This window comes from Pempheris klunzingeri, chromosome 24 (assembly GCF_042242105.1).
Source record: "Pempheris klunzingeri isolate RE-2024b chromosome 24, fPemKlu1.hap1, whole genome shotgun sequence".
In the NCBI taxonomy this organism is placed as follows: Eukaryota; Metazoa; Chordata; class Actinopteri; order Acropomatiformes; family Pempheridae; genus Pempheris; species Pempheris klunzingeri.
In genome coordinates this window covers 9148548-9164583 of record NC_092035.1, presented here as the reverse complement: position 1 = coordinate 9164583, position 16036 = coordinate 9148548, and the positions used below count along the sequence as shown (strand labels likewise).

The 16036-nt window shown below is 41.6% G+C and overlaps 1 protein-coding gene across 1 annotated transcript in view; it reads left to right on the top strand.

Moving 5' to 3' along the window:
* mgat5 (alpha-1,6-mannosylglycoprotein 6-beta-N-acetylglucosaminyltransferase) overlaps window positions 1-16036 on the top strand; it is a 75608-nt gene that overhangs the window by 14363 nt on the left and 45209 nt on the right. The window contains exon 3 of the mRNA XM_070855439.1: window positions 3244-3408. Coding sequence (XP_070711540.1) covers window positions 3244-3408 — 165 coding nt within the window. The remainder of the gene's footprint in view (window positions 1-3243; window positions 3409-16036) is intronic.

Sequence of the window (16036 nt, the reverse complement as noted above, 5' to 3'; positions counted from 1 at the left end):
AAATATTTTAGGAATTCAGTAGACTGGAGAAAGGAGTTTGCAATTGTAATTAGTTTCTTTGATTTTACATTTGTTCTTAGGACATTATTATAATGTTGCTGTTCTTTTTGACCTTGTCTGCATTTTCACTAATAAATGATTGTGTCATCACACTTTGAGGGGCTGCAAGTAGAGACTGTATAGTAACAGAGCAGTGCTTGATTGATTTTCTGATTTCAGCAGCTTATCAAGGAGTGAGTTATGGGACTGCCTACAGAGCTTGAGAGGAGGACAGTCTGATTATGGGTAGGCAGAGCAGCACTATGGAATATCTAGTAGATTGCAGGAGTTGACCCATCAGTGTCATGTTTGCACCAACAACATCTGTACCTGCAGCCGTTCTGGAGGCGCTGTTATAACGCACTTATGTCAGACGTGACAAGGATACGATCCTTCCTGAAACTGAAACTGAGCCGTAGCGTCGGGTGTTACAAGCCACCTGACACCGTGGCAGGTCAGCGCTCATATCAGCAGCTCTTGTGGATTTCTTTTGTGGCGTGGACACATATTATACACACTGTACTGTACTGCCTGCTCCGTAGGGCCTATATCAGGAGAACCCAGCTGCCCGCAGCGAGGACTGGGCGTAGTGTAAGCTTATATTGCTGGTCTAATCCTCTGCGTCCTCTCAAGGGCGAAAGGTCATTGTGTGCTCCTGTTATATGTGTGTTCTTTGTTATATTACATTGTTAAGACATGGAGACCACTGCCAGGACGGGTTGCAGCTTGCCCCACGGATGACAATAAACAATAGGGATGTCTGATGAATGCCTTGGGCTTATGTTCCTGTGTAATCACTTCTTTTTAATTCTCATGAGTTTAATGAAAAATCCCAGGTCGTTGTGCATCCAGATTATTATTTTATATGACACCATTATTAAAAGCAAAAGGTGAAATCTGGTGTGTTTATCGCTCTAGGATTTGTTTTGCATCTGCATCAGCTTACTGAGAAATATTGAGACAGGCAGAAATGTGTCCCTAGGTGTGCTGTTACTCATCTGGTTACCTGGCTGCAGTGCTCGTGTGCAGAGGGACGGTCAAAGCATTATTCACAGTGCTGTGGATGCTTTTTTAACACACTGGCTAATGAAGGTCTCTGACTCACATTTACTCATTGTAAAGCTTGCTTTTAGTGTCACATCTGTCATTTGATGTGTTAAAGAACACAAATAATCCATTCATAGAAACCTACAGACAACCCATGCCTAAAGGTTTATGTCCACCACCATATGTAGACAGAGAACTGCAGCTTCTTGTATAGAAGTTACTGGAGGAAAACACATGATGCACGTTGTAGTCAAAAGATGCACTGTTATCTTCATTCTAATGTATATTTACAACAAATCAAAATGTAATATTGACCACATGGCCTCTGTTTGTTGGCATATACATATATATATTTATATATCTGTACACAGATCTGTACACAAAAGGGCCTAAAAATCCACAGAGGCAGCACTGTTGCACAGGATTTAACTGCCCAATAAAAGCACTAAACTTCACCCAAACCAAGCTGGCAGCAACAAATATTAGATTTCAACTCTGAGGCTGAAATGCATCCTACAAAAGGTTTAAAAGTGTAAAGGTAGACACAAGAGCATTCTTTCTTACAAGATTGGGAGATTTGTTGTCTTCTTGACAAACCGTGTCTGTAATTTTTCCATAGTGTGTATTGTCTTTTGCATTCTTGTTTCTATCCTGCTGCTCCTGATTATAAATGCAAGAAAGAATTGAAGCCAGTTATACATACAAGAAGTTCCCATATCTTTTTTCCTCTCCTATTGTAAAACATTTTGACATTAGCAAGCACAAGCGAAGATATTAAACAAGCCTGGTGAATCTCTCTGATGTACAGCCTGAAGTCAGCGGGCAAAGGCCTATGTGCCAGAGGTGAACAGAGGGGGGCATTAACTCTGGGCTCACCCCTTTTTTTTCTAATTATGTTCAGCCCAATAGCTTGGCAAGGCTGCTGCTCCAAAGCTTTCCGTTTGGTTTCTTCCCAGTCTCACTGCGCTGCTCTCTGTGCATCTGCTCCTCCCAGCGCGCAAAGCGTCCAAATCAGACAAATGCTCTGGCGTTTCTCTTCACACGAATCAGGCTGGTGAGCTCTGCCAGGCCTCGTTGTGCCCTTGCCAATCTCTCTGACGTGATGAAAACTGGCGTGTCAAATGCATCACGGCGAGGGAAAATGTGGCGCTTGTATGTGATAGACAAGCTGCAATTATCATCGTCTGAGGAAAGCAAGTGGGATGCACTCTGGATCGGTTCTGCACACATATAGGCCAATGCATTGGTAGTATACTACGAGTATGACGATTAAAACAGTGCTTTGCTGTAGCATGATGTTGACAGTGAAATATTTGTTGTTGTACTGTATGTACCAGTTGCAGCAGCTTGAAACACCATAGCATTTCTGTGTAAATGTCACTGCAATTGCTGCAGGTTACATTATCAGACAAAAACCACATTACGTAAGGCTAAGAAATGCCATGGCTTAACATTTTGAATGTAAACCCATCCATCTCATTACTGGCCAGCGACCCCGCCCCTGTCTGTTCTACTATTAACTGTGTCTTATGCAGATAAATGCTCACGGAAAAAAGATGCCCACAGAAATGCAAAGACCCAAATGAATCAGCAAGGTCACCCGCAAAGACGCAGAGGCTCCAGTTTTACATATAAATGAGTCTCAAGCTGACTGCCTCGGGGCAGGTTGTACATTTTAAGACACGCTGTAGTTGAGCAAGGTTCCCCAGACTACAGGATGCCGCTTAACTTACACGCGTGTATTTACTGCAACGATTAGCTAAGTGGTAATGAATTAATTGGAAGAATTTCTCAGGTAATCAGATAGAAATAAAAATCTGTGTCATATGGTCTCTTCTGGAGCATCACTTATTAGATAACTCTGTTGATAATGAAGACTTATGTCTATAGCAGACATTTTATCTATTTATTTATCCAACACTGTTGCTATTAAGAATATGAGTAAGTAAAATCATGGTTTCTTAGTGAAACAAGCATTTATTTAAACAAAGTTTTGTTAACGTAAAGTGAGGACTAACGCACTGACAATACGTATCTAGACACTGACAGTCTGATACAACAACAGATACATTTCTAATGAAATGCCATTTTAAGCAGTTTCAGTAAAAAAAGCTTTCACAATTACCCCAATAATCTGACTGACGTCTTTACTCGCAGACTTGAAGAAGACCCTTGCGGTGCTGCTGGATAACATCATGCTGAGGCTTGGCAAGCTAGAGTCCAAGGTGGAAAACATCTACAACGGCACAGGGGGCAACCTAACCAACGGCACCAGCACTGCCACGCCCAGCGCCACTAACTCCGAAAAAGTTAACGTGGCTGGTATGTATTGCATTTTTTGTTTTAGCTTTCGAATAGTCTGCAGTGTTCGTGTGTGTGTTGTTGCGGTAAGGTGGACAGGGAGGGAAAGCTGAAAGGATTCGTCTTAAGTCTGGATTTCAGTAAAGGCAGAAACCCTGTCCCAAAGGATTGGAGCTTCAAGAGAAAAGGGACAAAAGAGTTGTGTCTCTCCAGATCCATCCTCTTAGAGTAAGTAGGCTTCAGAACGTCATTATTCCCAAGATCTGTGACTCATGTTTGGGAAAGTTTTGCACAATTTCAATTTCCACAGAAACACTGTTGTTCAGGACATGAAAGCGCACAATAAACACAAGACGGGACCAATTAAAAATGAGGATAAGCTGATTGTGGCTGTTTTCTATGACCCTTGTTTCATTTCAGAAATTCCCATAGTGAATAACTTTCCCGAGGCATACAACCAACTAAACTGTGCCAGTATTGCACAGTGCACAGCAGGCACTTTATAGGACCAAGCCGTATCCTTGGACATAATTCAAATAAGGCCTCCGTTCACGCTGCATGACCCTTTTATTAGTTTTCATTGATTTTCCTGCCAGCTTTCAGATGATGAATTCAGCCCAGTTGAGAGAGCGAGGTGTTGGTTTTTCTGGAACCCTGGGAGTCGCTCTCTGTAGTTTGTGCAGCATTAAACAGTAGGAATGTGGAGTCTGTACTCTAAAGCAATAAATGCACAACTGGATTAGGCTGATTGAGTTTTACAGAGTCGCATTTAAACGGATGGATTACTAATGACAGCTGCTGCACTGCTGGTTTTTTTTTTTAATCAAATGTTGACGCTGCCTTTTTATGTTTTAAGACAGCAAGTTGAATAGGATTAAGTTGTCCTACTTTATGGGTAAGAGCATCATATTAGATGAGATGAGGTGAGATAAACCAACCAGGGAAATTTGGTTGTAGAATTGAATGACAGCGACCATTATCAAGATAATAGACAGCCTCTGACTACCATGATGACTCAAAGGTCCTTGTTTCTGTTTAAAGTCTTTCTATTTACTGATCAGTAATCCAACATTCTTTGAACACATAGTTTCTTGTCTATCTGGTTTCACCTGGGTTATGCTCCAACAATCATTTAGTTTCACTCTCACGTCTTTTTCTCATGTCTTGACATCAATGTTTGAGATAAATTTTATAGTTATTTTCTCATCATATGAATGAATCATGAGTTTTGACTGTCAGTAGAGCTGAAACAATTAGTTGATTAAACCATTAGTGAATCAATAGAAAATAATTAGCAACAATTCTGATAATTCATCAATCACAGAAGTCATTTTTTAAAGTAAAAATGCTAAAAAGTCTCCAGTTTGAGCTTCTCAAATGTGAATATTTTTCCATTTTCTTGCATTTATACACCAAATGATGATAACTATAATCAGACCAATAATTCATAATGGAAATAAATAATAATATTGTAAAGTAAGGTTTTATAGGAATACATAAAAAGATAATAGTTAAATAGGTTGATATAAGTCTTGTTAAAATTGTAGCCTAGTCTTCTTAGGCAGTGTGTACTAGAGTCACTTCTCTGTCTGTCTCAATCTGGACATTGTGGACACTAGAGATGAGACACTAATCTCATATACTGTTGTCGGCACTCTTGGCTGGAGCTCCTGTGTTGTGGAGAGATCGTACCTGGACCTGTGACACACGTCAATAAACCTGCAATGTCCTGTTCTCTTAAAACACCTAGCAGTACCCTTGAGAGACAGCATTTGGATCGTGAATGCAGGTCAAGCTGACAAAGCGGCAACCACATCTCTCTTGGCAGTGAACTAAAGGACCTGACGCTCCAGAGTCTCCATTGGAGCATGTCTCCTGTTTTGGAGTGGGTGGCAGGCAGCGCTATTGCCAACTGCACGAGTGCTCCTCCCTGACTGGAAGGCAATTACAGAGATAAGAATCTGGACAGTGAGAGGAACACGCCTGGCTTTCAGAGGGGCCTCTATCAAGATGGAGCAGAGCAGCAGCCCAGGGACTGCACTGTTCCCACCTCAATTGTATACATTCTCTTTGCCATGGACTCTGGCATGTCCGAGACCAAACCTGTATCTTTTAGATATTCAAAATTTATTCCTGCCTTTTATTTCCTTCAGCTTGGAGTTTTTCAAATTAAATTCAAATTTTTTTAATCCGGTGCAAACTGCACAAAAACAGGGCAATGGAAACACACGCTGTTACACCTGCACATGACTGAGATCACACTGTTCTGAAAACCTGTTTCTGTTGAAGCCCTGAACGCTGAAACTTTTAAATATACTTTCACCCTGGCAGGAAGGGGCTGCTCAGCTCAGTAACGAAAACCAATGTCTGTTGTTGAATAAGACATTTGATGTAGCAGAAATCTATAAAACACAGAAGTTTTTTCTATAGAAGAGGCACAAGAGCTCTTATAGCTGTTATACTTTGTCTATTACTCTTCTTCCTTTGTTAAATAAAGTATGTTGCTATTTCTTCTGATGCTAGCTCTCTGAAATCCCACATTGCACAAATACGGTTGAGGCTATTTTGAAAGAAAAACATTAATATTTAGGGACATAAATGTTGAGGGACTCGAAAAGCCTGTGAGGATTTGCTTCCAGGTCAAAATTCAGAATTTCTTTCAAACAAAAGTTTTAAAACATTCATTGAATACGACTTCATTGTAACAAGTAGATTACAGACTGGTTTACCATTTCATCAGAAACACCACAGCAAAGCTTCACGTTTCTCACTGAGCCTCGTGTTGACGTGTGAACAGCTACTAGACCTTTTTCTCTGCCACTTACTGCTGCTGTTGGGAACTAACAGCTGCGTCCGCACTGAGGAACACTGCTTCTTTCTTGTGATCGGTCATCTCACAAAAATGTGGCCCACTCTCATGGCTTCACAGTCACACTCCATTGTCCGTGCTGTACAAACTTTGCCAAATTAGCGCTTTGAAAAACAATCATGTTAACTTGCCACGTTTTTATTTACTGCAGTGCTAGCTCTGCCCATGCACAGGAATAGCCTGGGCCTACTTAACCAAGTTTATCTGGCCTTGGTTGGTGCCTAGCAGGAGGCAGATGGGACTCGGTCCAACAGCAGTCTGTGACGTCTTGTCTTGCCATGTCTCGCTGATGTGGCTAATCAACCTCCCCTGCAGTGTTTCATCTGTGGGCCGTGGCGTGGAAATGTAATCTCCTCCTACATGCACACAAACACCCAGGCGTAGAGACAGATGTAATGAATGGTCAGGTGGTGATTTGCAGCCATCTAACAGACCCTCGCTTCCTTCTTTCTCCATTTTGTTCCCTCTGTGATATATTTCCCCGCCCCTTGCGAGTGTTTAAAGTTATCAACATCTCCTACATCTCCTGCAGCCACACTGCCAGTGACATTTGGCTGATTTGTAGTGTCCTGTCTTTCTGACACGGCTCGCTTTTTTGGTAAGCAGAGAGCTGTGCTTTCACAGCTCAGGGCGTCTTCACTGCTTTGTCTCTTTCAGCTATTGATCCGCTTGCATCTCTGTTTGCCATTCACAGTGAAAGATGAGATCCAAGGTTTCAATGTCAATTAAGGAAAGGGACAAGGACTGGGTCTCTGCTGGGGATTGCTGGCGCCCTAGTTACCAAATGATTTCATTGGTCCCTGAACTTAATTTCATTTGAAACATTTAGCTGATATACTCACAGTATCCAACTTAAAGTTGGCCGATTTCAGTGTTACACTTACGGATTATTTTCCAGCAAAACCTGAAAAATTACATTTACGAGCAGTCACCACACAATTACCATTTTAATACAAAAAACATCTGGAGGGATTGTGTTCATTTAGAGCAGAGTCTGTGGTCTTCATTATGCTCTGTAAGGCCTGTTTACCTCTTCAGTCTACAGATCAATACTAATAACGTACACATATACACACAAACCCACTCAGTGCTAATAAGTCACTGAGAGACGCTGTCGTCTCCCACTCACTTTCACTCGCATGAATCCTGACACTCATCACTCTACAGCCTGATGTAGATTGCAGAGCAGCACAATTGAGAGCAGAATTGTAATCATTACTTTTGTAGTGGTGGTGATTTATTGCATTGTGGTGTTTTATTTCATGCTCATCTTTTTTATACTGCAGGCTGCAGCAACAAACCATTATATACAGACAAAGCTACTGAAATGTTAGTCAGAGAAATGGTTTATTTCCATTTTATTGTTGTTTTTCTTGCATTTTAAAGGTGTATTCTATAAAATTGTCTCGGTTCAGAATAAAAGCCACATTACGTTTTAACACTTCTAATTTAAAGCAGCTGCAGTAGGAAGTGGTACCTCGCATACAGTGTAAAAACAGCAAACAGTTGAGGCTGTTATTAATTAGATGCAATTGTGCTGAATTTACTGTAAATCCTTTGTGTAGGTGAATCTTATTTGAACCCAGCGTTCGAGAGTACATCACTAACAATAAAACCTAATACATAAAAATGCTGATCATGGCTAGTACCAAATGTGGGGTTTGATTTCATAAACAGTCAATTTAAGAGCCTGCAATTGGAGCGACCACATCTGAATCTTGACACCTTTGATGCGGACATCTGGAGAGGAAGCGTTTCTGAGCTCTACAGCATCGGCATCTTGTGCTTACCGGCCTGTTTTTAGAGGTTGACAGGACACAGTTGAGAGGACTGAGCCTCTTCAGGACTTTCCAACTGGCAACAAGCACAGACAGGCTCTCCCACTGGCACCTTTGTAGTGTGTGTGCATGTTTTCATTTGCATATGGGATCCATCACTGGAAACACACATACACAAGTGTGAATTTGTCCTGCATCTTGTTGCAGGTCCTTCCCTCCCATATGGAGTGCATCAGTTCTTCTTATAGCAGTGTTGTAAACAAATAGCAAGAATCTGCAGACATGTTTGCTTTCATTATGTTTTGTGCCTGGCGCTGCGTAGAGCCTGGAAATGCTTCCTGAGGCCTTGTTGATGGGGCTTGTGGGATCATCATACAGTTAACTGGAAGAATGTGATGCTTAAATCACGCCTGGAAGTAACATTAGGAAACATTCCCTCAAACCCCAGAAAACACTGGCACAAGTATTTTAATATATGCAACATTTTTAAATGTAACTCCATAGCCATGTTAAACACTCTCGTTTATCTCGGAGACCGAAAGGTAAACTGGGAATGCAGACTATTTCTAGCAGCAGAATACAATTCAGAGATACCAGCATGAGTATCAGACATTTAAAAGTGGAGGGCGTTACCACTTTGTTGGCTCTAATTTCATTTCATTGCTTCACCGCTTCCAATCAACAACTTGAAGCTGGCTGTTAAAACTTTAGAAAGCTGTAGCCCCCAATAATTATAAAACTCCCTTTAAAAAAAATCATATTCAATTGTATCTGACCCATTATTGTAGAGAGCACTGATCTCTAATATGCAGCACATAACAAACCAACATACACTCTGCTTTTAGCCGGAGGTAATCTGAAATCTCATATCAACTAATCATTTTATTAACTTGTATTAAATTTCTACATGAGATGCCTGGTGTATATTATTTTTTCACTGCCGTATACAGGCTAGAGCTGTAATGATTAATTAGTCAATTAACCAATGTGTTGGTCAGCAGGAAATGAATCTGTAACAATTTTGATTAATCAGTCATTTTTCAGAAAGTCACTTGTTTCAGCTGCTCTATCAAATGATGAGAAAGAAAAAAGGCAAAAATGGGCAGATGAATTGATGTAATGAAAATAAATGTTAGAATAATAACGGATGCACAAACTGTCTGTTGCATCAAAAACCAAAAATCACCCACAAATCAGCCCACTTTGTGTTTCCCTACTGCATATTTAACAGGCTTGTTAAAATGGTTATTTTCAGTTACATTCCAACACGCCATATCTTTTTTTGAAGTTTCCCTGAAATTCATTATTTAATGGTGCTATAATACATGAAGTCCAGAGAATGTAGTCTGTGACTCATGTTTCCTGTCGTCTTTTAGGAGGCAGTGACTTTTGAAGGTGTCTGTTTAGTCTATCATTGGACTGAACTCGTCATGTGTTCCCCGGTTCTATGTATGAAATACACATTACCAGCATTGAGACAGTGGTTTTTTGCTGAAACAAAGGGTTAGGGCTGCCTGCAGTGTAGCAACAATTCAATTACGTTTAGCTTTTTGCTAAACTTAACCTGTAAATCGGCCAAATCACAAGTCAGTTGAGGCCATTCCAGGAAAACACACACACATCCATAGAGGAGGGCCCTTCACCACCACATTCACACAAACACACATTCTCTCTCTTTCCTCTCTCTTCCCCGCAGGCACCCCCATCCCTCTTGAGGTTGTGGCTGATTGAGGAGGCAGGGGTGGGATGGGAGGAACATCTGTGGCTAACACACCAGTGGCTGGGACACGTGCACCCCACTTTTTCACCGACTCTTCCTGTCTTTGTTTCACTCTCGACAAGTGTTTTCCCTTCCTCCTGAGTTCAGTTCATTGACTGCTTCATAGAGACTCCACTGATCGTGAAATTTCATAGCTATGGTACTTCTGGGGGGTGTTTCAGACATGGAAAGTCAGGGTTTTACATCAGTCCTAATGTGAAAGCATGTGAGTCCACAGAATTGCCCAAGCAAAGGAAAATGAGAATGTATACACTTCTTTCACCCATGCACTCTTTGTCATAATGTTCTGTTTCTCCCATCTCTCTCTTCGCTCTCTGCATACTGTATGTCTGCTTCTGTTTGTATGCTGCGCTCCATCTCGCTCTGCATCCTCTTTCCACCATTTTGTCTGTCCCAGTATTGTTGGTGTGCTGGTTAAAGCCACAGCCTCTTTCTACCAAATATCAACCATTTTCCCCGGGCAGTTCCCCCCCCCCACCAACATTCACACGTGTGTACATAATGCACGCAAGCCTCCACAACACCTCGGGCTTCATCTTCCATTCACTGCAGATCATTTTTCTCTAGCTAAGAGTGGCAGGATCCAAATCGTAGGATAGAGCGGCAGATGTAAACACACTTGAACTGAGAGTATGTATGTATGTACATGTATGCATGTAAAATTAATTTGCACAGTGACTAACAAGTGTATAATGTTATACACTTGTTCATGGATGTGTTATAGGCTTGCACATGCATTCGCATTTTACAGGAAGCTAAACAGTTCTGCATCACGCAGCTCTGTGGCTCTCGGGCTGTTTTGCTAATGACAACACAGAATATTTTCAGCTCCTCTGCAGTGCCCTGCTGAGTATGTACTAATTTCACTGTTTACAGGAAATGCATATGTCTGGCAGGTGGGTGAAAATGTTTCCTTAATTTAAGCAGTTTCATAGGAAATGGAACATTTTATGAAACCTGCATGTAGCTATTCTCGGTTTCATCCCTTTACAACAACAAACAAGTTCTTTGGCGACACAACACTCAAAGTCCAGCGTGTCTCACTGCCTAAACTTGCAGCTTTCCCCCATTTGTCCAAATCAACAGCGGAACATTAGTCATAACTCTGCAATGATGATGAGAGCTAATCAAGGTTTTTTGGCTGCTTCGTGTCTTCAAGCCGCTCTTGGTGCAAAAAGCCGAATCTTCCTCTCAGATATTTTCGGAGAGAACAGTGGGCCGATCAGATTGCTGGAGCACAAAAGGGGGATTGATTACAGCCAGACAACAGCCGTTGTGCTCTTTGCAGCAGAGGAAGGGAGAGAAAAAGGGAAACTCAACATGGCCCAGAGAGCAGGGGTACATGGGGAAATTTGGATTTGGTATTTTGCCTCCAGGACTTCACTGCGGAACAGTTGTGTGGACCAGAGGCAGTGCAGGGCATGTGCGCGTCTGTAGTGTGTGTTACACGGCTGTGTGCCGTCAGATGGCAGGGTATAGATGAGGGCTTTGGATAATTCAGGGGTTTGGAGGTTTCATCAGATGTGTACAATAAATCTCACCGGTCACACTCATGTAGTAAAAGTGAAAAGTGTGCTCTGTTGTGTTTGTTGATTGGGGCTTTAGCATGTGACCAGAGTTAGAAGTCATTAAATCTCCTGTTCGTCACAGATGACATGTCATGCAATTTCCTTTTTCCTTCTTGAGCTTTTTATGTTGTCCACTCCCCTCATGAAAGTCACAAAGAACCAACTGTTTTCTTTAAGCGCATATGAAAAAAAGCCCATCAGAACAAAAAGGAAATTATTTCTTCTCTTGTACGACAAAGTGCATTGAGCAGTTTTAGCTATCTGATCAGCTATGTTTGAAATCAAAGAAAAAAAGAAAAAATTGCTCTTCATAGCTCGCCTGAGAATCAGTACATTTACATAATTTTCTTCCACTTCAGAGTGATCTGGTAATAGTCTCTACATCCTGCAAACAGGAAGAGGAACTGTTAATAGCTTATTCAGTGACAACTTGCCAAAATTGCAAAAACACAAAGCTAACTGACCGACTCCATGGTAACATTGTACTTTACTGTTTACACCCCCCTGTAGTTCCACACGACATTTTTTTGCACCGACTGACAGACTTTTCCTCTCTGCTTTGGCAGCACACAGGAACAGACTTACTTTTAATTGTTTTATTCATAGTTCAATATGTGACAGAAAAGGCACCAGAAAATGCCAGCTGTATGTATAAGAGGCCTATAATAATAATTACCACACTCATATATAGCCTAAGCCGTACTTTCAACATTTAGGCATCAATCTGACTTTCTTTTTCTCATTCTGTGTTAGTGGTGTGATTATCTCCCCAACCTCTCCTCACCTGCACAGCTGTTGATACTCTGTGGCTGAGAGGACGCACTCCATCAGCCAGCCTGCTTTCTCTCTAATTGATGAGCTGCCACAGACACACACACACACACACACACACACACACACACACACACACACACACACACACACACTGATACCTCTGCCTCTTCTTGCAAAGTGCATCTAAAATTAGTGTTTCTAAGCTGGTAGATCAGAGGACAAAGAGATGAGGAAAGCTGCACTTTTCACCCTTGAATTTTTTATTCATATTATTCAAACTTTCATCTTAATAGAGTCATCATGGTGACACATCATTTACTTTATATCATGCTTCTTCATTGCCGAGGCGTCTTTGTTAAAAACTCGTAGCGTAATTGTCACAAAACTCCCATAACCCTTCTCTTATATGCCAATAGATTTAGTCAGTGTCACACTTCTTTGACCAGACTGTACCATAGAAGCCTGGCCTTGGCAGATTTGAGGGAAGGTTTTTAGTTTAGTGTGCCTGAGAATGAAATCAATGAGAGATGGGGGGGGGGGGGGGGGAGAAGTATACAAGAGAGAGAATAACGTAAACCAGATGTCCTCAATCCAATTCTGGAGTTGTCAAATGTCAGATTACCTCATGGACTTGGACGGACACACACATGGAGAAAGAGGGAAAATAACCCTGTGTGTGCAACATAGCTTATTGTCAGAGAGGATGCTATTTAAGGGCTATCAGATGGCCAGCACTGTGTGCTGGGAACCGGCTAATGGTGACCTCAGTACTGTGAGAGGCTCTTGGACATCTTACGCAACTTTAAATGATCTCATCTGTTTTCTGCCTCTGGTTCTCTGTACATTTCAGATCACTTTACCTCATTATTTTTATATGCTATTCACCCTTTATTTAGATCACTTTAGCCTGTGGTGATGTCTTATTTTTATCTGTTAATAATTAACCTCTTTCGTTGTCTGCTTTTATTCAATTGCCGTAGCGCTTTGTGAACTGTAGTTAGAACTATTTGAAGAAGGTTTGTCATTTTAGCTCCTTCGTGTGCTTTAGTTTTTTTTGTAGCTGTGTTTGCACAACCGAGGTGTGGTTTGGTGCTCGGTTCGCTCACATTATCGCTTCAAGTCATCAGTCACACCTCACGTCACCCTATTCAGTGTCACGGGGTATGTTGGACAGCACATATGCAGCTGCCTCGGTGTGCTGAAGTCTACCTGGGAATTTTCCTGGTCTGTAAAAGCTCTACTAATGCTCCTTGACGGTTTGCCAGGGTGTGTTACTTAAACCACATCTTGCTCAGTTCTAATGCGTAGCAGCTTGTGATTACACGTTGCTTTGTCTACACTAAACACAAATGGTGAAAGAAGCGGGTAGGGGTTTGGTTGGATTGATATCCACGCTTGTTGTGGTGGAGGTGAACGATGAGGAACCGCCCCCCTTTGAAACAGCACCACCTCTGCTGTGTTTGATTATGAAGGCAGCTATATTTAGCCGCTCCTTGGCAGCAGCTTCTTCTGCTTGATTAAAGCTAGGAGAATATTTGCCTGGTGGCTTTGGCACTCACTGTCTGGCTGAATGACAGTGTGAATGACAGGCTGCCCAGTCGGGTGTTTGGTTTGGTTGGTTGGCAAACTGACTGGACCGACTGGGTGTCTGAAGGACGAGATAAAAGCAACTCACTCAATGCTTGTGGCTCTTGTGTGTTGCACAAGACAGTCACTTAACCAAACAACAAATCACAAGTCAGGTTTCTTAAGGCAGCCGTCTCAATAAACAAAATCCCCACAGCGTGATTTACAGCAAAAAAGAGAGCACAAAGGCAATAAGAAGAAAGTGCAGCAAAAAGAACAAGATGGAACAAGAAGAACACAAATGGTAAAAAAAAGAGAGCTAGAATATGTGAGCCTCAATATGACTGTGAAGGCGCTAGACAAGGGGACAAGCGTGATGCATGCTTGAAACTTCTCTATTTGCACTAGAGTGAAGTGTTTGTTTGCCTGCATCATGTTTACAGCTCAGTGGTAAATCCACGCTCCACTTCTTTTTGACCCAGACTGTTCGGGTCTTTTTTGGCCCCATTCTGATATAAGTCCTTCATCATTGGGCGTCTGTGACACAGAGTCCGATTCAATACTAGATGTATGTCTGTACACATGGAAATAACAGCTGTAACCTTGTAATTCAGCACACCTAATTTTTCACAAGCTACTTGATCCAAATATATATATATAAATATATATAAAATACTGAAGGTCCTGTTTCAAGAGTATTAAGCTGTTAAGCAGAAATTACTGGAATGATATGAATAACCAGGAGAATGTGATCCTCTTGAGAAAAGGAGTGTCAGTCCGTTGCACATGGGAATGATCATACATTGACTTTCTTGTCAAGAATTGAATTCTTGAATCGTTGGGTCTCTCATTTAATGAAAGAGTTTGGTTTAGAGCTTCTCTTTATGAGATGACACTTTGTCTGAATTGGCGCTATATAAATAAAGATTGATTAATGGACTATATTAACCGAGTGTTCAAAGACTAACAGGCACAATTGATTTTGACATGATACACCTGCTATAATAAGCAGCATAAAACTGTGTTTGAGCCAGGATTGTCTGGATTAGGTTTTATCTATGGGATTACTGATCAATCCATTAGGCACAAAACAATACAGTGAAAAATGTATCCCTGCTAACGTTACAAAATGATATTAAAATATGCCAATTGATACTGAACATGCTATATGAGACATATAACTAAACAATTACTCAAATAAGTACATTGCTTCACCCAGTATTTAGCTAAAACATATGGGGCTGGAAAATTACATTTGCTGGCAGCTAAAGCTGGACTGTTTACTGACAGAAGAGACTTGTTGTCAGATACAATCTTCACAATAGTTTGAAATGTCACAGCGATACAGAGTGGCATTTCACTATGGTGGCATACAACAGCCAACAGTTTCATGAAGGTAACGATAATTCATGCAAGCCATAGTGACGGGACATGTATGTCTTAAGGGGCTCTGTCGTACTGAGGCTCCAACACAACCATACATAGACCTAACGTCCCCTCTGCTCCCTCCCTAGATGGTGACTGAAGCAGTGGATGGAAACTTGTGTTGGTGGCTTTCCATCTAACTGGTGATGTTTTTAGTTGAAGCACTCTGTGGCATGTCATCGCCTCTCTTTTATCTCTCATTCCTCCCTGATACACACTGGTGAGGGAGCGAGCGAGAGCGAGTGTTTTCCTACTAATCTAGGTGATGAAGCAGCACAGAAAGAGGAGGAGAGGAAAAAAAAAGTTTACCTGCAGAATAAATGTTCACTGCAGCAGCTTGTTGTTGCAAATGAACAGAAGCGATGATGAACATGATGGAGGAGCCTCTACTCCACCCTACATCCCAACAGACGCCTGGCTCAGGGTTGACACTGCTTATTATCTTCATACACATGCTTACTTAAACACACAAACACACCCTCCTCTTTAAACACCACCCACCAACTCGTTACATCAGTTTGGTGTTTGCCTGTAAACTTTTATCCATTCACTGCACAGCCTGCCATAATACATCATTTATATTCTGGCTGTAAAGGTCAGTGGGGATGACATTAACGTCTCTGAATGGGGATATCTAAAAGGTGATTATATGGAAGGGAAGCCTGCATGAAAGCCACGAATGTTTATCCTCTGGTGATATTGGCTTCCTCAGAATTTGAAAGCAATATGGGAAACACATGAGAGTGACTCTCCTCCGCTTCATTGTACAAAGCAAACAGGTCAGAAACGCTTCAATGCTTCCCAACCTCTGTTTTCCATTGTCATGGAGTTCAGATTACCAAGGCAAAGGTGATCTTGTTGGCTGACAGTCGTCCCTGACTGCAGAGTA